This window comes from Zootoca vivipara, chromosome 16 (assembly GCF_965207765.1).
Source record: "Zootoca vivipara chromosome 16, rZooViv2.hap1.1, whole genome shotgun sequence".
Taxonomy (NCBI): domain Eukaryota; kingdom Metazoa; phylum Chordata; class Lepidosauria; order Squamata; family Lacertidae; genus Zootoca; species Zootoca vivipara.
This window is the reverse complement of record NC_142599.1, coordinates 34,703,608-34,726,415: the sequence shown is the minus strand read 5'-3', so window position 1 is coordinate 34,726,415 and position 22,808 is coordinate 34,703,608. Positions and strand designations below refer to the sequence as shown.

At 47.1% G+C, this 22,808-nt stretch overlaps 1 protein-coding gene across 1 annotated transcript; it reads left to right on the top strand.

The window, feature by feature from the left end:
* Positions 1–1,355: 1,355 nt before the first annotated feature.
* S100A14 (S100 calcium binding protein A14) lies at positions 1,356–9,558 on the top strand. Its single transcript, XM_035098996.3, has 4 exons — positions 1,356–1,493; positions 1,807–1,975; positions 6,988–7,134; positions 8,752–9,558. The coding sequence occupies exons 2-4, from the start codon at positions 1,946–1,948 to the stop codon at positions 8,881–8,883; spliced, it is 309 nt and encodes a 102-aa protein (XP_034954887.1). The 5' UTR covers positions 1,356–1,493; positions 1,807–1,945; the 3' UTR covers positions 8,884–9,558.
* Positions 9,559–22,808: the final 13,250 nt, after the last annotated feature.

Genomic DNA, 22,808 nt, shown 5'->3' with positions numbered 1-22,808 from the left:
CACTGATCACCTGCCTCCCCCCCGCATTCACAATCTGTGTATAAGATGACCCCCATTTTTTGCCTAACAAATTTAATACTACTACTACTACTACTACTACTACTACTACTACTACTAATTTATTATTTATACCCCGCCCATCTGGCTGGGTTTCCCCAGCCTCTCTGGGCGGCTTCCAACAGAAAAATAAAACACAGTGATCTATTAAACATTAAAAGCCTCCCTAAACAGGGCTGCCTTCAGATGTCTTCTAAAAGTCTGGTAGTTGTTTTTCTCTTTGACAACTGATGGGAGGGCGTTCCACAGGGAGGGCGCCACTACCGAGAAGGCCCTCTGTCTAGTTCCCTGCAACTTGGCTTCTCGTAATGAGGGAACCGCCAGAAGGCCCTCGGTGCTGGACCTCAGTGTCCGGGCAGAAAATTTAAGCAAAAAACATCGTCTTATACACAGAAAAATAAGGCAGCTCTCCTCCTCACTGTCTTGACCTCACAATAACCTGGTGAGGTAGTTTAAGTTGAGTAAAAACTATAAATTATTAAACTACCACTTGTCATCTGCTGCTATACTTCATATCCTGCCTACGTTTTAACACAACCATGATATTTCTTTTTCAAATATTCTACAACAAACTAAGCAATTTATATTGGACTTCAAATAAATGTGCAATGAATCAGGGGGTTGTGCAAACCGCTATTCTGAACAATGCTTTTATAGGTAAAAGTAAAGGCAAAGGACCCCTGGATGGTTAAGTCCAGTCAAAGGCGACTATGGGGTTGTGGCGATCATCTCGCTTTCAGGCCGCGGGAGCCATTGTTTGTCCACAGACAGCTTTCCGGGTCATGCGGCCAGCATGACTAAACCGCTACTGGCGCACAGAGGACCGTGACGAGTGCCAGAGCGCATGGAAACGGTGTTTACCTTCCCGCCGCAGCGGTACCTATTTATCTACTTGCACCGGTGAGCTTTCGAACTGCTAGGTTGGCAGAAGCTGCGACAGAGCAGCGGGAACTCACTCCATCGTGGGGATTCAAACCGCCAACCTTCTGATCGGCAAGCCTGAGAGGCTCAGTGGTTTAGACCACATCCCTGCTTTTATTGGGGGGGGTGCTGGACATGAGTTTATGGAATCCATAAGGTGTGGCAGCAAAAAAATTGGGAGCCCCGGATGTACATTCTTATATCCTTAATGTTTGGAGATCACTGGGATGCAGTGAGTTGATAAACTGGAGGGGGCGGAGAGGGGAGAGAAGAGTCACGTAAACCAGCCTCCTGTCATACCAATTGCTCACCTGCCACACCGTGACTAAAAAATTAGGTAATGGGTGGCGCTGAAGTTCCACGCTGGCAGGGTGCCAGGCGGCGCAGCGAGATGCCTTGCGCCACAACCGCCTTTCTGGTATCTCCCGGAGGTGTCTCTTACACACGCCTTCTTGAGATATAAAACTGTGGCAGGAGAGGCAGCCCTATTCAGCACAGGTGATCCCTTCGAGCAGGTAAGTTGGACTTCTCTCATTTGGGACTCCTCCGGGGCTCCCATTCCAAAAACAGAAGGGGTGCAGGAGGTGTGTTGGATAGTAGTGGCGGTGGGCTTTCCCCTTCCTCTGGACTCCCACCCCTTCCCCGTGAACTCCAATCCTTCGCTCGCTCAGCGGCGTGCCTCGTCGCTCCGGACAAGTTCAGGCAGCGCTCAACAATTTGCCTTCCCAAACACGCTCAGACCAGGGTGGGGGAGTGGGGAAATAAAAGAGGCAGGATCCGACGGAAAGCTAAAAGTCTCCGTTCTCCCCTTCTGTTGCCCGCACGTAGGAAAAACAGCCGTTTGTTGGATTTCCAAGCGCCTCTTGGTGGGAACTACCCAGCAGATCTCAAGGAACCAACTTGCCACGACGTGCTCCGGAGAAGGGGATTTTCGCCGACGAACCGAACAAACCGAACCGAACCAACGATGGGCTTTGGTTGCTGCAAGAAGAGAAAGGTCAATTGGAGGGGGGAAAGGGGCACTGTATTCCGGTTTTCTGGGGAAGGGAGAGGAGAAACTGTGGAAATCATTCTGTGTTGGAAGGGGGATGTGTGTAGGCTTTTGGGGCGGTGAGTGGAAAGGATTCCCTCTCGGATCATCTGTGGATCTGTCTTCTTAAATTCAGCAAAGCTTCTGGGAGATAAACCCATGAGTTGGCTAAAATAGGGGGTCAGTTTCCTCCACTAATGTTCCAGGGATCATAGGAAGCTGTCATACACTGTGTCAGACCATTGCTCCATCTACTTCAATGTGGCCTGCCCTGACTGGCAGCAGCTCTCCTGCATACAAGAGTGTGTCCTTTGTAACGTGGCTACATATCTTGCCCTATTGCTAAAGTCCTCATGATTCTGAAGAAAGGGTTGATGTGGTTAGGAACACTCTGCCACTGAGACACAGTGAGAGAGGGAGATAATCCTCTTGCGCAACCAACTCCCTCTAAGGAAATTTCGGGATCTCTTCGGCCAAACCAGTTCCTTCTAGTTGTGTGAGACTCTGCCTTTCTGGGGCCTAGAATAGACTTGTCTACCACCTTGGCAAAGTTCTAATCTCCTCCTCTGGAATGGTCCTCCTCCTGGGACATGTTGAAATTTTAAAGGAAAAATGTCCTAATGAGAGGGGATTGGTAGGTAGGGTGGGGGTTTTTTTGAGGCGGCTGGGGAAAGATATCTTGGCAATATTTTTATTAGAAGCGGAGATGGTTGCCAAGTCTAGTGCCGAGTCAGAGTTCATTGTCCTCGCCTAGGATGCTGTTGGCTGGAAATGAGGAGAGAAGGTGGGAAATTTCATAGAAACATAGTTGGAAGGGACCCCGAGGGTCATCTAGTCCAACCCCAGAAATGCAGGAGTCTTTTGCCCAACGTGGGGCTCGAACCCATGATCCTGACATAAAGAGTCTCGTGCTCTGCCAACTGAGCATGGGTCGTGGTTTGTGAAAGGGGAAATCAGATGGCAAAATTTGCAGACAGGGAATGCGTAAGGCAGCTTCCTCCCAAGCTGGCACCCTCTGGGTGTTGCTGGACTACAACTCCCATCGTTATATCTGACCATTGGGCCATCCTGGCTGAGACTGATGGAAGTTGTAGTCCACCAAACAACTGGAGGTCAACAGGCTCCCCATCCTGCTGTATACCTCTGCAAGTGCATTTAATGTGGTCCCTGATTGGTTGGGACATGTGTATACAGCAAGGGTGGGAGAATCTGTGGCCCTCCAAATATTACTGGGCCCCAGTTCCGATCACCCCTGACTGTTGGCCATGTTGGCTGGGTGTGATGAGAGTTGGGACCCAACAACATCTAGAGAATCACAGGTTCCCTGTTGCCTTTCTTCTAATGCAGGGAAGAGGAACTTGTGCTCCCTCCAGATGTTGTTGGACTGCAACTTCCATTAACCCTGATCATTGACCAATGCTGGCTGGGGCTGATGGGAGTTGTAGTCCAACAACATAGGGGCTCCTCATCCCTGCTCTACACCTCTGTGAGTGCATTTAATATGTGATCCTTGATTGGCTGGGACATTTGTCTAGGACAGCAGTGGGCGGGCGGGCTTGTGGCCCCCCAGATGTTGCTGGACTACAACTGCCATCAGCCCTGACCATTGTCCCATTTGGCTGGGGCTGATGGGAATTGGAGTCCACAAACATCTGGAGGTCACCAGATTGGGGGAGGTTGGTGTAAACTCCGTACGCATGAAGGTGAAACTGCAGCAGAAGGCGCAGATTAGAAAAACAAGCGAGGAGGCACAGATCACCTCCTACCCCAGCAGCTCTGAATACAAATAGCCCATTGGGTCCAGAATGACATGTCAGCAGGCTCCAAAAGTGACTTCTGTCGTGGAGACCAGATCCCTCAGCTGATTTTAAATATATATTCTGGATCAACTGGCTTCGCGGTCGGAGGAAAGAGGTTCATCCAGGGAAACGCCCGAAAGCTCTGGCTTCTCTCAGCATTCAAACAGGTTTTCCCTGCTGATTTTTAAAATATATCTTTTTTAAAAAAACAACATTCAGTAAGCTCTCGACTGAATGCAGCACGGTGTAGAAGGAAGATTTCCTATGGATTTTCAGGATTCAAATTGGGATTTCATTTCATTAAAAAAGATGCTGGCACAGCACAATCCTATGCAGGTCTACTCGGAAGTCACTTCCAATGACTTCAGTGGGACTTACTCCCCAAGTAAGGGTGGCAGTCGCAGGAAGCAAACCTCCTCCTCCTCCTTCTCCTCCTCCTCCTCCTCCTCCTCCTCCTCCTCCTCCTCCTCCTGTTGTTGTTTATGGGCTGTTGTCCTGGGCACACTTACTCAAGAGACCTATTGAACTGGGAATCCTCCTTGCCTGAAACCCCGGATAGCCACTGGTGGTCAGTGCAGGCAATATCAGACAAGATCAGTGTTTCCCAAACATGGGTCTCCAACTTGGACTACAATCCCCATCATCCCTGACTGCTGGCCCTGCTAGCTAGGGATGATGGGAGTTGTAGTCAAAAAAACAGTTTGGAGAACACTGATCTAGATCAGGCATCCCCAAACTGTGGCCCTCCAGATGTTTTGGCCTACAACTCCCATGATCCCTGGCTAACAGGGTCAGTGGACAGGGATGATGGGAATTGTAGTCCAAAACATCTAGAGGGCCGAAGTTTGGAGAACACTGATCTAGATGGACCATGAGGTCTGACTCAACACAGAACAGCTCCCTCCATTCCTGTCTTAATCAGGAATTTTAATCTTCCCAACGGTGAGCACTAGGGCCTTACTCTCCATATAGGGCAAGAGTTGCAGCGAAAGACCATGCCAAAGGTCTCGGATTCAGTCCCTGGCATCCCCAGTTAAAAGCATATCTGACAGCAGGGGAGGGCAATAGCTCAAGGATAGAGAGTCTGCTTTGAATGCCGAAGGTCCCTGGTTTGAATCCCTGGCATCTCCAGGTAGGGCTGGGAGAGGCCCTTGCCTGAAATCCCAGAGAGCAACAGCTGCCAGTCCGGGTAAGCAACACTGAGCTACATGGATCAGGGGTCTGACTCAGTACAAGGCAACTCCCTGTGTGATAATTAGGAAAGGCAAGGGGTGGAAATTTTAAGGTGAGAGGCTTGGGCTGTGTCTTGGTGGGCCTGGTGGTATGGCGCTCTTATGGCTGAAAACTGAGGGTCGGGATATGTCCCTAGAAAATGCAATCATGGCAGACACCATGGTGCAAAAGGAGGCCCCGTGTCTTTCCTACTCCACTGTCCATCCTGTTTGCAGCACACATAATCAAATGGATCAGTTGGCTTTGGAGATGGGCAAATCATTTCCGTTTCTCTGTTCCTCATTTTTCCAGTCCGAAATTCATCTCTCCACATTTCCAGATCAGCTTGCAGGGGTTTTTTTTTTTAAAAAAAGTTCTCACAAAAATTCATCAGCACCTCAGTGTGGATTTCTCTTACTATACAATTTTTTAAAATGCAATTTTGCTCCTATCGACACATTTCTGCAAAGAAATGTTTCCCAGTATGAGACTTTTCTGCACAGGATTTTCACTGATACCTGTGTTTTTGTACACCTTTACTTGGCCAGAGAAATGCATTGCAAAATTCAGAATAGTGCGAAATTAGGAGGGTGGCTGCCTTTCATGCTTGTATTTCGTTTCATAATGTGTCGGTTAGATGAATTTGCCTTTAAATGTGAACAGAATCAGATTTCTCACCCATCCTTTGAGGCTATCAAACGCCCACCTGACATGCACCTGACACCCACAATATCATATCAGAGTGCTGATGCCCCTCCAGATATCACTGGACTGCAATTCCCATCATCCATTGCCATTAGCCATGCTGGCTGGGGCTGATGGGAGTTGGAGTACAACTTTGGGGGAAGTACCCTCTGGGAGTCTCAGTCCTCAACACTGACTCTCCATGCCCCTTTGACTTCTTCTGCTTTTCTTCCATTTGAACACACCCTTGCTTATGCTAAGCAAGAGGAGACAGAAGATGGAACACTTTTTTCCCGAGGAGGCCAGGGGGAAAAGAGCAGGAAGCTCTTGGCTATGGGGCTGGAAATTGATCAGAAGCTGATGAGGTTGCTACTGAACCCTGATGTCTCTGGCCACACTCACACCCTAGATTTAAAACACTGTGGTTCCACTTTAAACAGTCATGTCCCCCCTCCCAATGAATTCTGGGAGCTGTAGTTTGTGAAGGATGGTGACAGCTGTTAGGAGACACCCCCCTGGTTCCCTGCACAGAACCACAATTCCCAAAGTTCCTTGGGAAGAGGGATTGTTTGTTAAGCCACTCCTGGAATTGTTGTTCCGAGAGGGGAATAGGGGGTTCTCCTAACAACTTTCAGCAGCACCCTTAACGAACTACAGCTCACAGGATTCTTTTTGGGGGAAGCCATGACTGTTTAAAGTGGGATCGTGGTGCTTTAAATATATGGGACAGCTGTGGCCTCTGTAACAAAACAAACAAACAAAAACAAAACAACCCCCCCAAACCCACAGGTCTAAAATGATTTGGAATATGTGCAGTAGTTGAAGAAAGACTCTGGATATCTTCTGAACTTTTAGATGCATTTGGGATGGATTTGACTTCAGTTTTCATTCATTCTAATGCAGAGAGAATGTGGGTCATGAAATGAATGAGTTTCAACACAGGAGACGGTAAACAAGGATATGATTCGTTCTGGACTGATATGTTTGTGGACAAGGGACATATCTTATCTGGTCTAGCACAGAAGAGGATGGGTGTCGTGGTTTCCTCTGTAATGGAGCTGGGCTGTTTAGTGGAAATGGAATGGATAATCATCTCTAGATTGCTCATCAGAGATGGTATGCAATCTTGGGAGTCTTAATGAAGCTAGGCTGGAGTTTCGGGGAGGATGTAATTGCGTAGGAGGGAGTCGGGCCGGTCTGACTGCCTTCTTTTGAGATCACAGACTTGTGCTGATGCCTTGCGTCTCGCCATAACTCCACCCCTTGCCTTTCTCTGCCACCCAGGACTCTCAAGAGCTCACCGATGTGGAGAGGGCCATCGAAATCGTCATCAACAACTTCCACTGCTACGCCGTCAAGGGCCGTAAAGAGTGCATTACCCCCAACGAGCTGAGGGACCTGGTGGGACAGAGGTTGCCACATTTAGCAGAGGTGAAGAGGGGGACCTAGAACCTAAGACAGGCATCTGCCAGGGGCTGGCAGAGTTCTGGGGGGGGGGAGAGGGGTGTTTCTGCGTTATGTTGGGGAACAATTCCAAACCAAAGGGATGCAATTCCTCTCTTCAGCCTAAATCAGCCTCCCTCAACCTGGGGCCTGACAGGTGTCGTTGGGACTACAACTTCCACCAGCCCCTTCAGCTACAATGGCCAATGGTCAAGTCTGATGGGAGTTGTAGTCCAACAATGTTCTTGGATGCCAGCTTCCATTAGACCTGGACAGCATGGCCAAGGGTCAGGGGTGATGAGCCTTGTACTTCAACAATGCCTGCAGGGCCTCAGATTGGGGGGGACGGGACGGAGGCCTAGATCCTTGCTGTGAGACACTCAGCTGTGGAAATAATGGTAGGTCATTGTGCACATTCCTCTGACATTGCCAGGGCTGTCTTAGGCGCCCCTGATGCCGTGGTGCGACTGATCCCTCCGGCACCCCCCCGCCACGTTTCCCAGCGCAGTGGGCATGCGGGCAGGCACAGCGCCATTGCCGTGGGCGCAGCTGCGCGGCGGACCGGCCAGCCAGCGGGCAAGCGCAGCTTGCAGCGCCCCCCTGGCGGGCCGCACTGTGATGCCCTGCGCCACCCAGCCTGGCCGTAGGGCCGGCCCTGGACATTGCTTTTGTTTCTCTTGTTCCATACAAGTCGGAAAGGAGGAATCTGCACTCTCCCATGTTATTGGACTTCAGTTCCCACAGTGCCTGGCTGTTGGACTTGCTGGCTGGGGCTGATGGGAGTTAGAGTCTAATGATGATGATGATGTTGATACCCCACCCATCTGGCTGGGTTGCCCCATTCCGACAATGTATGGAATACTTGCTGCAGATTCCCCATCCCTGACACAAATGAATGAAACAGAAACATCCATTGAATGGAATAGGGAAAGGGAGAGGTGTAGTTTTTCCAAGGAGCAGTGGAAAGTAGAAAGGATCCCCCCCCCCAAAAAATCAAAGATGTCTTTATCACTTACCTAAAAATGGGGGGAAAGTGACAAAACTTGGTCGGTTTCCAATGCTAGGCTAGGAAACCTCAGCTTCAGCCCTTCAGGCATCTCTGCCTGGCATCTCTCTAAGCCTTGCCCCTTCTCTCCAGGCCATGCCCTCTCCCTGCCCCTGCTTGGCATCCTCCCTTTATTGCCTGGCTAGAATGTGTCCTTGAATTCTGATCATGCCTCTTAACTTGCCAGGATACAGAGAGGTGTGTGAGTACGGGCACAGAAACTACCCTCCCGGGCAAAGGTGAAATTATCGACATTTGCTGCCCCACCCACTTTTATCCCTGGGCCCCACCCGCCATTGGCATGTACCCCTCCCGCCATCAAAGGTTGTTTTGAAGGGAATGAAGCCCTTGGGGCAGAAGGGGTCCCTATCAAAACTGGGAAAGGCATTCCGAAGCTTTGATGATGCCCCCCGAAGCAACTCTGGGACCCTCTTGCTGCACAAGGGCTCACCTAGTCCAACACCCCCCCCCCCCAAGTCTGGAAAAGAAACCGCAAACTGTAAATCCCAGCTCCGGTTTCCCTTCTGGGTTTTGACAACTTCTTTCCCCTCTCAAAACAGAGCGTTGGCACGTTGGACGATAAGATCGAATGCCTTGGTGACGGCGACGAGGCCAAACTGCAGTTCGGCGAGTACTGGGGCGTCATGGGAGACGCAGCAAAGGGGTGCCGAGTCACAAAGAGCAAGAAGTAATGCACGCCTGGCAGGATCAGAACCACAAGGCCTCGGACCGTTTACACAGGAAGAACGAGAGACTGTCCGCCATGATGTCAATGTGTTGTCAATGCAGTGTTAATATTTTGGGGTGCTCTCCCTCCCCTCCCCTTATCTGGTTCTGGGATATCAAAGTCTAGAGCCTGATCACCTTTAAGTCAGGAAACTTTCAGTTCCCAGCCCAGGTTCCCACCCTCACCACTCCACTCCAAGGCTTGGCTCTAGAATGGCATTGTTGTGAGCTTTGCAGGTACACTGACATTCTCAGTTCCTGACCGCTCAACTTGAGAACCTTCAAACGGAGGAGCTCTGGACCCTTAAGAGGTTATTTTAGCTCACTGTCTGGATGCTTTCTCAAAGTTCCTTTTTTCTGGTTTTGATACTTCAGGCCGACCCCCATACCCCTCTGCATGCCTGTTCGTTTGAGATCTTCCAGATTCGATCCAGAACTCATTGGAGCTTAACTTTTAACATAAATTAGTAGCCCTTGCCTCTAGATTTGTAATGTTTCAGTTCTCTCACCACTGGATCTAGAATGCCCAGAGCACCGTGTTTCCATCCTCTCTCTAGATCTGGAATCCAGAATACTATTTGCTCCAGACCCTGGAAATGTTATTATTATTTTTAAAAATAAACCTATACATTCAATCCAAAGTTTTGATCATTGTGGTGGAATTCGTTCCCCGCTTGGCCAGCTCTTCTTGGTTTGCCCGCTTCCATAGCATTGATGATGCTTCTTCCATTAGCTGAGTTTTCAAGCTCCTGGTCTTCCTCCTTGTTGGGTTGTTATTCTTCTTATACGTTTAGTCTTCTAAATCCACAAAGCAAGGAGGCTATGGAGTTTGAATTAAATGGATTGGATCTGGCTGTGCCGGATCGGGGGGGGGGCGGAAGAAGGAGAGAAGCTATGGACACTGACCTAGGCAAGCACTCGACACGAATTTACAACCACTGGAGAAATGCAAATCTTGGCCCAATCAACTACAACTGTGGTAACGTGGGTTGTGATTGAACCAGCTTGGAGAGACCGGATTTATATAGGCTCCGCCCATAACCCACCAGTTCCTGCAATGGCTCCACCTCTTGCTCTGCCAGAGTTCCAACGTGGCCCCGCTCTCTAGCCTCCAACACCAGGCCTTTCAACTCAATGCATTTGAAAGACATCAGTGGTCTTCCCTTCACCTCCTGATAACCCACCAGGGGGTGAATTTTTGGAAGATCCAGTTCCCTCTTCCCAATACTTACCATGGCCCTTCAACTCGTCTCTGCAAAATTTACTGGGGGCCTAAGGGAGAGGGTGCAAAGCTCAGGGGTATTGGCTTGGCTGCTGTAGGGAAAGGGAAGCAGGGGCTAGCGGTTAGAGCAAGAGGCTAGGAGTTGGGGCTGTGTGTGATTCTTGGGTTGCAGAGAGCAGAGGTTGGGTAGCAAAGGGCATTCTGGGGTGGGGTTGACGTCTCCGCTGGACAAGTCAAATGGGTCTGAGACCTAAACACTCGCCAAATGGGAACCGCCGTGAAATGCTTTGAAGAAACCCTTCCCTGCAGCCGAATCTGGTACACTGTGGTCATCACGAAGCCATCCACCAAGTGTCTGAGTTAGGTATGGATCTGTCCCATTCCTTTCCACCTCATCTGGCAAGAATTATCCTTGGTTTCCAAAGGCTGGGCTGGGCGGGTGGCCAAATGTATTGACCTCTTGTGTTGCTTGCCATATTATTATTATTATTTTGTATAAATCAATGAAATAAAGAAATAAGAAAAGAAAGATCGCAAGAGGCTCGTTGTCTTTCCTTCATCACATCTCGTTTAAGGGACAGGATCTGAGGGACGGATCCATGTCATTGCTAGCCTGGGGGGGGGGGGTCCTGCCTTGCTGAAATGATGCTGGATCTCTACTCTAAGGGTGCTGGACCTTTTATTTCCAGTCTGAGAGTGGTATTCCCTTCTGAGCAATCTTTTGGGGGCTGCATGTTAGAGGTGGGTGGGGCCACTGACAAAATTGCCAGAGCAACAGATGTAGAGTTTACTGTTCTACAGTAGGCTAGTTTTCCAACACACTCACCCTCCCCTCTGTATCCCGGGAAGCAAGAGGCACGATCAGAGGTCAGGGAGACATTCCAGCCAGGCAGAAACACCCAAGGAGAATGCAAAGCAGGGCCGGCGAGCGTTGCTACCTAGGGAGAGTTCTGAGGGCCATCTGGAAAGCCTTGGAGGGCCACAATTTGTCCTACAGCCTGAGGATCGCCACTTCACTCTATTCGTCTAAGGAGTGGTGTTTTGCTGCTACGAGGAAGTCACTCTCCCTCATGCTCAGTCAGCCTGTTAATGACCTCCCTCACAGGGATGCTGTGAGAGTGGGTAATTACCATGCATAGAATCATAAGTCAGAAGGGACCCGAGGGTCATCTAGTCCAACCCCCTGCGATTCAGGAATCTCAACTAAAGTATCTGTGACAGATGGCCATCCAACCTCTGCTCAAATCCTCCAGTATTCCAGGTCTCATATTCCAGATGGGAACTGAGTCTTGGAAATAGAGGTTTCCCCTCCCCCCACAAAGCTTTTCCCGATGCCACCAAAGATGCTCTGTTACATTTTGTTATGTTACTGCTATGTATTGCTTGTAAGCTGCTTTGAGATTTGAGCGGCTCAGGAATATATTAAATCAAATACAATGAATCAAATAAAGACAGCGAGCACCACTGCAGACATAGGCTTTTATATACAGTATATATATATATATATAAAACTCTATCCTGGTTTTCCTCTCTTGTCACAGCCCCTCAGAAATGATGAGCAACATCCAACCACCTTGAAAATTAGTGCAGCCAAGATCGTTAAAATCATACAAACGGCTAACACAACAGTAACTACAAACACAGGAAAATATCCAAGCAACTCGGAGTTTAAAAACATAAACATAAACACACCGTATCATGATGCAATCGTTTTTCATGTTTTTGCGGTATCGTAGAATATAGGGTTCCAATATAGGGTTGCCATTTCTGTCTGGATGTTCACTTTTTGAAATATGGCGACCCTGTTCCAAAATGATTTCTACAAAATTAAGTCGGTTATAGGGAGTGAACAGCTCCCTTGATACAACAACTCCCTTGGCTTCTGGTCTGTTTCCGGGCACAATTCAAAGTGCTGGTTATGAATTCTAAGTCCTATACAGCTTAGGCCAGGCATCCCCAAACTGCAGCCTTCCAGATGTTTTGGCCTACAACTCCCATGTTCCCTAGCTAACAGGACCAGTGGTCGGGGAAGATGGGAATTGTAGTCCAAAACATCTGGAGGGCTGAAGTTTGGGGATGCCTGGCTTAGGCCCACCTGAAAGACCTTCAGGGGAGGCTTCTCTCTTAGTCCCACTGCCCTCACAGCCCTGCTTGGTGGGGAAGCAGGAGAGGGCCTTCTCGGTGGCTGCCTCCAAGCTCCAAGCTTATCCCTTCCTTGAGAAGCTAGACTGGCTCCCTCCTTGCTTCCTTTCCACTGGCAGGTGAAGACTGTCTTATTCCAGCAGACCTTTGGGAACTAACTGTTCTTAAAGGAAAGAGCTTTTAACCGCACTGTGCTGTTTATACTGCCTGCGTTTTAATAAGATTTGTTTTTTATTATGTTGCTGTAATTTTATGAGAGTTTAATTGCTCTTTCATGATGATCCTTTATATGCTTTTAGCTTTTTCTATTTTGCCTGTGTTGTTTATAAATTGTGTAAGCTACCTTGAGTCCTGGTTCTGAGAGAAAGGCAGGGTAATAATAATAATAATAATTATAATAATATTGATAATAGCAACAACAACAACAATAATAACTGATGAAACTAGGGGAACAATTCTGGCACAGCTCTGCCTTTCAGGTCACATCCTTTCCATCAATTTAAAACACTTTTATACCACTTCAAGAGTCATGGTGGAATCTTGGGAACTGTAGCTTGTTGAAGGTGCTGGGAATGGTCACTCTGCAAGCCTTAAGAAACTACAGTTCCCAGGATTCTCCATGACTCTTAATGTGCTATAAGAGTACTTTTAATGTATGGTGCCTCGGCCTAGTATACCTGAAGGAGAGTCTCCACTCCCATCGTTCAGCCCGGACACTGAGGTCCAGCGCCGAGGGCCTTCTGGCGGTTCCCTTGTTGCGAGAAGTGAGGTTACAGGGAACCAGGCAGAGGGCCTAGTCAGCAGTGGCACCCGTCCTGTGGGATGCCTTGCCATCAGATGTCAAAGAAATAAACAACTATCAGACTTTTAGAAGACATTTGAAGGCAGCCCTGTTTAGGGAAGCTTTTAATATTTGATGAATCATTGTATTTTAATATTCTGCTGGAAGCCGCCCAGAGTGGCTGGGGAAACACAGCCAGATGGGCAGGGTATAAATAATAAATTATTCTTGTTCTTCTTATTATTATTATGTCTGAAAACACTTAAGAAGAGCCTGACTCAACAGGAAACTCTCAAGCAGCAGTTGAGCACCAGAGCAACTCTCTCCTCCTGAGGTTTCCAGCAAGTGGTATAAATGTCCCAACCTATCAGGGACCACATATTAAATTGCACTTAAAGAGGTGTAAAGCCTGTGTGCTTTGAGAGCAGTTTGAGAACATAAGGAGAGCCCGATGGATCAGGCCAATAACCCATCTGGCCCAGCTTCCTGTTCTCACCATGGCCATTTAGAAGATTCTAGATGCCTGTGGGAAACTCGCAAGCAGGACCCGAGTGCAAGATCCCCGTACAATTCACTGGGAGTTGGTTTGCATATGCGGCCAAGAGCCAAGGAACCAGATGGCCTCAGCCGAGCTTCGGAAGCAGGGCTACGTTGCCTGCCGAGGTTCTTCTGCCCGAGGGGCGGTTTCATAATGGGGTTGCCAAGTTGCTCAGCCTCCATGGGAACTGGTAAACAGACATTGCGATGCAAAGGTGTGGGGTGTGACTCATTAGATGGGCAGGGAGTGTGTCACAGGATGAGAGGAGGTGAGGGTGCTGGGAGCCTGGTTTGGAGAAAAAGGTTGTCGAGGGGCCCATCTGAGCTGGACAAGGTCTCCAGAAGGGGCTCAGAAGGAGAGGGTCATCGCATCCATGCGGCAGACGGAGGCAGCCATCTTGGGCAGTGGGATTTAAGGGCAAGCACCCCTCCCGCAACTAGAGAAACAAGGAGAAGTGGCAGCTTCCAGGTTCTGGTGAGATCCAGCGAGAGCCCCACCTGAGATATCGCAAGGCTCTTTTTCTGGAAGCCATCTCCTCTTCTGTTTCTTCTCACTTCTCCAGAGCGGCCAGAAGTCCCCTCCACCCCGTGATAAGTGAGAAGAGGTGGCTGAGGATTTCAGAGAGATCTCGTGGGAATCTTGCAAAAAAAACCTTGCCGGAAGCAGCAGCCGCTTCTCCCCACTTCTCTGCTGCCACCGGAAAAGCGAGAAGAAGCAGTGGCTTCTGGGTTCCGGCAAGATCTCGCAGACCTCTGGCGAGACCTTGTACCTGGCAGGCACAGGCACAGCCACACAAGACTGGCAAGTGAGTTTTTGAGCCCACAGCCATGAGCTGACCTCGGGCCTGTCACTCACTCTCAGACTAGCCTACCCCGCAGGGTTGTTGTGGAGATCAAATGGGGAGAAGGAGAACTATGCACGCCACCTTGAGCTTCTTGGAGAAAAGTGGGATATAAACATAAGAAATACATAATAAAAATTGTCCTTCACTCAGCCCACTTGAAAAGATTGCCTTAAAATGTTGTTTCGGCCCAATCGGATGGCATTTGATGAAACCCAGTGTTTAAAACAGTGGCCAGCCACCTGGTTGTTGTTGTTGTTACTACTACTGCTACTACTAACCTACCTTTCTCCCTAAGGCCCCAGGGCAGGTTGCAACATTAAAACCCAAAATTAAGAACAGCTTAAAACAACCCACAATCACAGAAACAGAGTGGATTCTCAAAATATGCACCTGCATTGCAGGGGGTTGGACTAGATGACCCTATGGACCCTCTCCAACTCTTTGCTCCTGTGATTCTATTGTCAAGCCAGCGTCAAGGTCTAAAGGGAAATAATGCTTTTGACTGTATTGAAGATCGGCACTTGGAAAATGTTGCTCAACATTCACACTTACAATAATCGCCGAGCCTCAATGTTCAGGGGAAGTTTACCTCTGACTTCCACCCGCTGGAGGCAAAACAACAGGGAAGGGCTGGTGCCTCCATGTCTTGCCCGCAGGCTTCCCAGAGGCTGTGCTATTTCGGAATCGGGGATGGCAAAAGAGTGGGAGGGAATTGGTTTGTCACCAGCCGATGTGTCAGAACAGGGAAGCCCGGACACAGGAGGAGACAACAGTCCTTTTATGGTGCTTCATTCCTTGTATCAACACACACGCACACACAATGTGAAATCTCCAAGGCAATACTGATGCATATTGATGAGTTAGGATAACTAGGGTGTGCCGTGATACTTTGCTTAGATATTTTGGGTTAGCCACTCGAGTCGTTTGAGTTTTGGTTCATTGGCTTTGTCGCTTTTTCTTACGTTTTGGCCTGGCTGGGACCACTCAGGGCCGCTTCCAAGGCTGCCCTGCATCCGGAATTTCCTGGACATATGGGAGTCGGAAACAGTGTCATCAAAAATAGCTCAGAAAAGCTCAACAACTTTGGGCAAAACTAAGGAAAGCTCAACAGCATTTGAAATATGGCAACCAAAATATATAAAAACACGATAAAACTTCAAACATTAAAAAGTTCCTTAAAAAGGGCTGCCTTCAGGTGTCTTCTAAAAGTCAGAGTGTTGTTTATTTCCTTGCCATCTGATGGGTGGGCGCCACCACCGAGAAGGCCCTCTGCCTGGTTCCCTGTACCTTCACTTCTCGCAGTGACGGAACCGCTAAAAGGCCCTCGGAGCTGGACCTCAATGTCTGCACAAACGTGCAGTTCAATTCATTGTATAAATTGCACAAAGTTGGCGGTTGTTGCCCCGTCCACTGTTGCCCCGCCCCTGCCCATGTAGTTCCCCAGGAAGTTGTGAAGCAGGGAATGCTCCCCTCAGGCTGAAAAAGGTTCCCCATCCTTGTCTTAGCAACCCTTCTGTCATCCTTATGCAATGAAAAGCTGGATCGGTTGTCTGCTTCTAAGAAATGATGTAGTCGCTCAGATATGTGACCAGAAACTAGGACGAAGGAACTCCGGAATTCCTCGCATGAAGGCAACGACTTAGTCTACGGCTGAGCCAACCATTCCCCAATCCCAGCAACTAGTTTCTCCCTTTATCATCAAGGCATCAAGGCATCGCGCTCCATCATTGTTGGGGAGGGAGTGGAAACATTTCAGGAATGTTTACTGAAGATTCTCACCATGTCACAGGAAAAGGACAGAGGATAAAATATTGCAGTGGTGATTAATCTTTTTGAATCGTCATTCCAAGGAGTTTGGGGCGGCATCTTCACTGCCATGCCCTCGCTTGTAAGGGACACCTGCTGTTGGCATGTCACATTCAAAGAGCGGGCAATCTGTCAATTTCAGGGGTGGTCAAGTCTGTCAATTTCTCATTTTTCCAGTCTTAAATTCAGATCTCCACTATTCCACATCAGTTTGTGATTTGGGGGTGGGGGGTAAATATTTTTTATTTAATTTTATATTGCATATAAGGCAGATGGAAGAGTTATGAATCTTAAAGGTTAAAGACCCCTGGACAGTTAAGTCCAGTCAAAGGTGACTATGGGGTTGCGGCACTCATCTCACTTTCAGGCCGAGGGAGCCGGCGTTTGTCCACAGACAGCTTTCCGGGTCATGTGGCCAGCATGACTAGACTGCTACTGGCGGACGAAGGACTGTGACGAGTGTCAGAGCACATGGGAACACCATATACCTTCCTGCCGCAGCGGTACCTACCAGTATTTATCTACTTGCACTGGCATGCTTTCGAACTGCTAGGTTGGCAGGAGCTGGGACAGAGCAACGGGAGCTCACCCCGTCGCGGGGATTTGAACCGCCAACCAGCCCAAGAGGCTCAGTGGTTTAGACCACACCGCCAACTGCGTCCCCATGAAACTTAAAAGAGGAGCTAAATAGCTCAATTGGTAGAGCATGAGACCCCTAGTCCCAGGGTCGTGGGTTCGAGCCCCATGGTGGATTCCTGCATTGCAGGGGGTTGGTACTAGCTGACCTCCATTGCCCCTTCCAACGTGACAATTCTATGGTTCTGTCAAAAGTATACAATCAGCACGTAAAATAAGTAGTTGCACATGGGTTAACATAACAAAGTCCTAGTCATGAGAAGAAAAAGTGCCATGAGTTTTGCCTTCACATAAAGAATATTAGCGTTATCTGATTACCAAGTCTAGTTCAAGATCTGCCAGGCCTGTGGCGAGGATTGTCCAAAACAGGCCTGAGCAACCGGTTGATTGCAGGCTCTCCCTGGTCGATCCTGGTCGATCTTCAGTGATCGCCCCCCCTAACTTTGGTGAAGCCTCCCCAAAAAAGCTCAACAGCGTCATCTAATGGGTAGATCACTGCCAGTTTATTTATAGTGGGAGTAGATCGCAGTCTCTTGGGAGTTGGACACCCCTGGTCTAAAAGTTGGACAATCCTGGTCTAAAACATGGTGACATGTGATAAAGGAATGCCAAATCCTATAAAAAGTGTCTGGATGGTTTTAGCCCTTATCAAAATCTCTCTCACACACAGACACACATCTGTATATACTGAACACTTTTCACAGAAATTCCAATATGTTTCATACTTTGCTGCTCCTTTCAGATCAGACCACTTCCATCCCTTCCAGGGTGGCTATTTTTGTTACTTGTCCCTGGATTCTTTTAGTATGATGCAATTCTTAGTAATTATTATTGTGATGATTCTCTGTTTTGATCAGTACTATTTTATATATTTGAACAAAGAGTCTTTTCGAACACTAGCCATTGACTAGTGATTGATACATAGAAAGAAACATACATAGATACATAGAAAGAAAGGCAAGAATGTTACTTGCCCCAAAATGGAAAGAAGTAGAAGTCCCAGCAAAGGAAGAATGGATACAAAAACTTACGAAATATGCAGAAATGACAAAATTCACCGGAAGAGTAAGAAATCACCGGAAGAGTAAGAAATCAAGATAACAATCTTTTCATAAAAGAATGGAAATGGTTTATTGAATATTCACAGATAAGTTGTAAATGGATAAGAACATTGGCAGGGTTATTGTAATAACCTGCAGTTTTATAAGAGTATATATTTAAAGTAGATGACTAAATGAGCAAACTAAGGCAGGGAGAGATTTTACTTTCTTTGGTTCCGTGATCACTGCAGATGGTGACAGCAGTCATGAAATTAAAAGACGCCTGCTTCTTGGGAGAAAAGCGATGACAAACCTAGACAGCATCTTAAAAAGCAGAGACATCACCTTGCCGACAAAGGTCCGTATAGTTAAAGCTATGGTTTCCCCAATAATGATGTATGGAAGTGAGAGCTGGACCATAAAAAAGGCCAAAGGATTGATGCTTTTGAATTATGGTGCTGGAGGTGACTCTTGAGAGTCCCATGGACTGCAAGAAGATCAAACCTATCCATTCTGAAGGAAATTAGCCCTGAGTGCTCACTGGAAAGACAGATCCTGAAGCTGAGGCTCCAATACTTTGGCCACCTCATGAGAAGAGAAGACTCCCTGGGAAAGACCCTGATGCTGGGAAAGATGGAGGGCACAAGGAGAAGGGGACGGCAGAGGACGAGATGGTTAGACAGTGTTCTCGAAGCTAAGAACATGAGTCTGACCAAACTGCGGGACACAAAGAGTCGGACACGACTAAACAACAACAACAACAACAACATCAAAAGTTAATTTGGATATGCAAAAGATTTTTTTTAAAGGTCTCTCTCTTTTTTTAATTAAAGGTTTTCTTGAGTTACAGAAATATATGCGATGTCTCTCATAACATGTTTACAAATCAGTTTCATTTGTTGAGACATTGGGAAGAAAGAGGGGGATAGAAGATATTTTTTTAAAAAATTAAGGGACCATAGAAAGGGGGGGGGGGAGGAAGTCAAGTTTTGAAATGTTAGAATGATTGTAAAATTAGTGAAATGTATAAAACTGGAAAGCACACAAAAATATGCATAGACAGAAAGGTACATTTCAGAATACTGCGGCACAATTGTTGAAAGAAGTGAAGCCTTGTCAGCACAAAATTCCTGCTCTCAGAGATCTGTACTGGTTGCCAATTTGCCACTGGGCCAGGTTCAAGTTGTTACTCTTAGTATACCAAGCCCTTAGCAACTTGGGGCCAGCTGACCTGCAAGATTGCCTTATTCCATCGACGCCTACTCGACCGTGTAACACCCATTCCACATTTGTAAGAAAACAATCTTTTAGTGCGGCTGCACCCACACTTTGGAACTCCCTGCCTATTGACATCAGATGGGCACCTTCGCTGAACTTTTTTTTTTTTTGGTACCTGCTAAAAACATGTTTGCTTAGGCAACACCTACTCAGAAGCATAGAGTCCTGATGTATGCTTTAATCTCTTTTTAGTGTATCACTGATTTTATCTGTTTTAATGTTTTAAATTGTTGATTTTGACTGTTGTTTAATTTTATTTTGACAAAGTAGTAATCATAAATAAATAAGAATAAAAATGTGCACCCCACCTCCGAGACCATTCCATTGTAACTATCCAGCCTCCCAGAATTTCAACACCTCTTGCGATGATCTGACCCCTTTCCATTTTAGCAGTACGAATTCAACAAACATCCTCCATATCTCCTCAAAATAATTTATCCTGCACATTCCCCATCTTACCTCAATGACACATGTTCATTTATCATTAATCCCACACCTCTTTATACCATTACTGTATTCCATTTTATATTCTGCTTGCCCCTTCCACTTCCTAGCTATCATAATGCGTGCAGCTGTCAATACATTTGTGAGCAAGTCCTTCCTAGCCTGCGATCCTTCTACCCCATCGTAAATTGATAATAATGCTACCTCTGGACTTTCGGTCAGCTTTAACTCGGTGATTTCTGTTATATCCTTAAACGCCCTTTGCAAAAAAAAATAAAGTACATATTTACACTCCCAGCACATGTGAACATAACCCCCTGTTTCCTGGCATCCTTGACTGGTTTTATTGATCGTTTTTTCATTCTTTTTTCTGGAAACGGCTTTGAATTTGTTTGTTTACAATCGAGCGATATATATATATATATATATATATATATATATATATATATATATATTATATAAATAGATATATAATTAACCACACAGTGTTTTTTAATAATAATAATAATAATAATAATAATAATAATAATAATAATATGATGGCAAAATGGTTCCTCCTACACCAGCTGCTCTGATCAAAACGAGGTGATGCTGTTTCCAAGGGGACATTTATAGAATGTTGAGGATGAATGTTCAGAAGGGCTTCATCCATCCATCCATCCATTCATTCATCCATCCATCCATTCACTAAAGCTCTGTGATGCTGCTGGTACTATCATCTAGGCTGAGGCCACATGGTGTTACTACACCCGATGTCTACATGCTGTTTCCCTTTCTTGCTTATTTTCTTTCTTTGTTTTCATCAGCTCATTTCCTGCTAGTTAAATAAAACCACCTTTCCATCCCCACTGGGGTGATGTCATCTGTTGTCTGCCACTAATGATGAGAGGGTTGATGGGAGCACATTCCAGGCTTACGAAAAGGAAGTGCTTTTTTTAAAAAAATCAGACAAACGTGACAATTACACTGTGGAACTCTCCGCCACAGGATGTGGGTGCTTGAGAGGCCAGGAATCTGGAAAGCCTCCAGATGGAGACATGCCAAGATGACGCCAGAGATATTTCATGCCTTGAATAGTTTCAAAGATGGAATGCAAAGGATCCAATTTTCTGAGGCTCAAACCAAAGGCTGTTTATCACCGGCTGCCATCATTCGGCATGCAGAGTGCTTTATTATTCTAATCTTATTTATCTGCACTGTGATCATTTGGCTGAGATCTGGAACCTACCCAAGGCCATCCAGGGAGCCTTGCAAGCGACAAAGCTCTCCCTCACATGCACTCTAACCACTGCTCAATACTGCCCTCCAGCTCATCTTGACACTCTTTAGGGCTACATAGGAATGAAGCAGTTTGTTATAATGAAGTACACTGGGCTAGTTTAAAAAAAATCCCTAGTCCTGGGAAGACTGAATTGATTGGCAGTGACTATAGCTATGAGAAGTCATTCTTCTCCATTCTGCCCTGCATTTTCGGCACGCAGCCTTGCTTCTGTTCTGCCACAGTTAGTCTTCCACCAAAAACGACATTATTTTGTCTTGCTGTTCTGTGTCACAAAATCACGTGACTTATGTAACCTACGCAATTTAAATACACAGAGAAGTATCTAAGAAAGTCAAAAGCAAGGATTGCTGCCGAATCTCGGATCTAATAATAATAATAATAATTTGTTAGTTATACCCCGCCCGTCTGGCTGCGTTTCCCCAGCCACTCTGGGCGGCTTCCAACAGAATATTAAAATACAATACTCTATTAAACATTAAAAGCTTCCCTAAACAGGGTTGCCTTCAGGTGTCTTCTAAAAGTCTGGTAGTTGTTTTTCTCTTTGACATCTGATGGGAGGGCATTCCACAGGGCGGGTGCCACTACCGAGAAGGCCCTCTGCCTGGTTCCCTGTAACCTCACTTCTCGCAACAAGGGAACCGCCAGAAGGCCCTCGGTACTGGACCTCAGTGTCCGGGCAGAACGATGGGGGTGGAGACGCTCCTTCAGGTATACATTAACCTTTGGACATCTTCCAACAGGCTATGTTAAAATGATTTCCTGATGTGCTTGGAATAAAGGCATCCCCCCCCCCTTTCCTTCTGTTGACAGCAATGAGTCTGATTAGGTTCAGACAAGGACTGGGATCCCTGTGATACAAAGGAGGCTTGTCTCACAGGTGACACACCTGCCCAACCTTGAGCTCCTTGTCAGAATTGCAGATCCGCGCTGAAGCCCAGAAGCTCACAGTGAGGCCTTCTTTGCCAGCCAGACTGGAGTGATGACACACACATCCCATAATGATCCAGGGTGTGAGCTGTTCCCCAGAGGGTGGCTTGATAGGAAATATCCCACAATCCCTCTACACACACACTCTCTCTTTCTTTTTACAATAGGATAGTTTCATGTTTTTATCCTGCGTTTTATTCTGTGAACCGCCCTGAGGATCTTATGATGGGGGGCGGGATATGAATCTAATAAAATCTAATAAAATCTAATGATATGAATCTAATAAAAGTAAGTAAATAAATAAAAATAAATATTTAAGGCTCAGAGCTGATAAATCAGGGGGACTCCTGCATTAAGAACCTTGGGAAGGACGTCCTCATGGACTGGGCGGCGAGTCCTTTGATTCCCTTGAAAACACAAGACATGAATTATTTAACCTTTCATTTGTTGCATTTCACTTCTGACTTTTCCTCCTCGCCATCGACTCTCCCCCAAGCGCCCTGTGAGGTAGGTCAGGCTGAGAGGGAGAGACTGCCCCGAAGTCACCCAGTCAGCTCCATTGGGTCGCCCAGATCCTGGTTCTGGGAACTGTAGTTTGCCCCTGACAGAACTAAATCCCCCATCAACCCCCTTTTAAAAAACTACAGTTCTCAGGGTTCTTTGAGGGAAGCCATGAGCTTGACCAAGGAGGTCAAGGTGGCATACGTTCTCCTCTTCCCAATTCTATTCTCACAACAACCCTGTGAGGTAGGTTGGGCTGAGAGTGAGCGAATTGCCGAACGTTGCCCGATGAGCTCCATGGCTCAGTGAGGGGGGATTTGAACCCGGGTCTACCAGGGACTCTAATCACTACAACACATTAAGCTTTTTCCATGAATCCAACATCATCATCCAGAGTTGTCTTCCCCAACTGGGTGTCCTCTGGTTGTTGCAGGAACTCCCATCAGCCCT

Excerpts from the sequence above, each read along its gene's own strand:
- S100A14 (XM_035098996.3), top strand. The coding sequence starts at position 1,946 with ATGGGCTTTGGTTGCTGCAAGAAGAGAAAG. Across the intron at positions 1,976-6,987 it reads GTTGCTGCAAGAAGAGAAAG|GACTCTCAAGAGCTCACCGA; the intron begins GTCAATTGGAGG and ends TCTGCCACCCAG. Across the intron at positions 7,135-8,751 it reads GGTTGCCACATTTAGCAGAG|AGCGTTGGCACGTTGGACGA; the intron begins GTGAAGAGGGGG and ends CTCTCAAAACAG.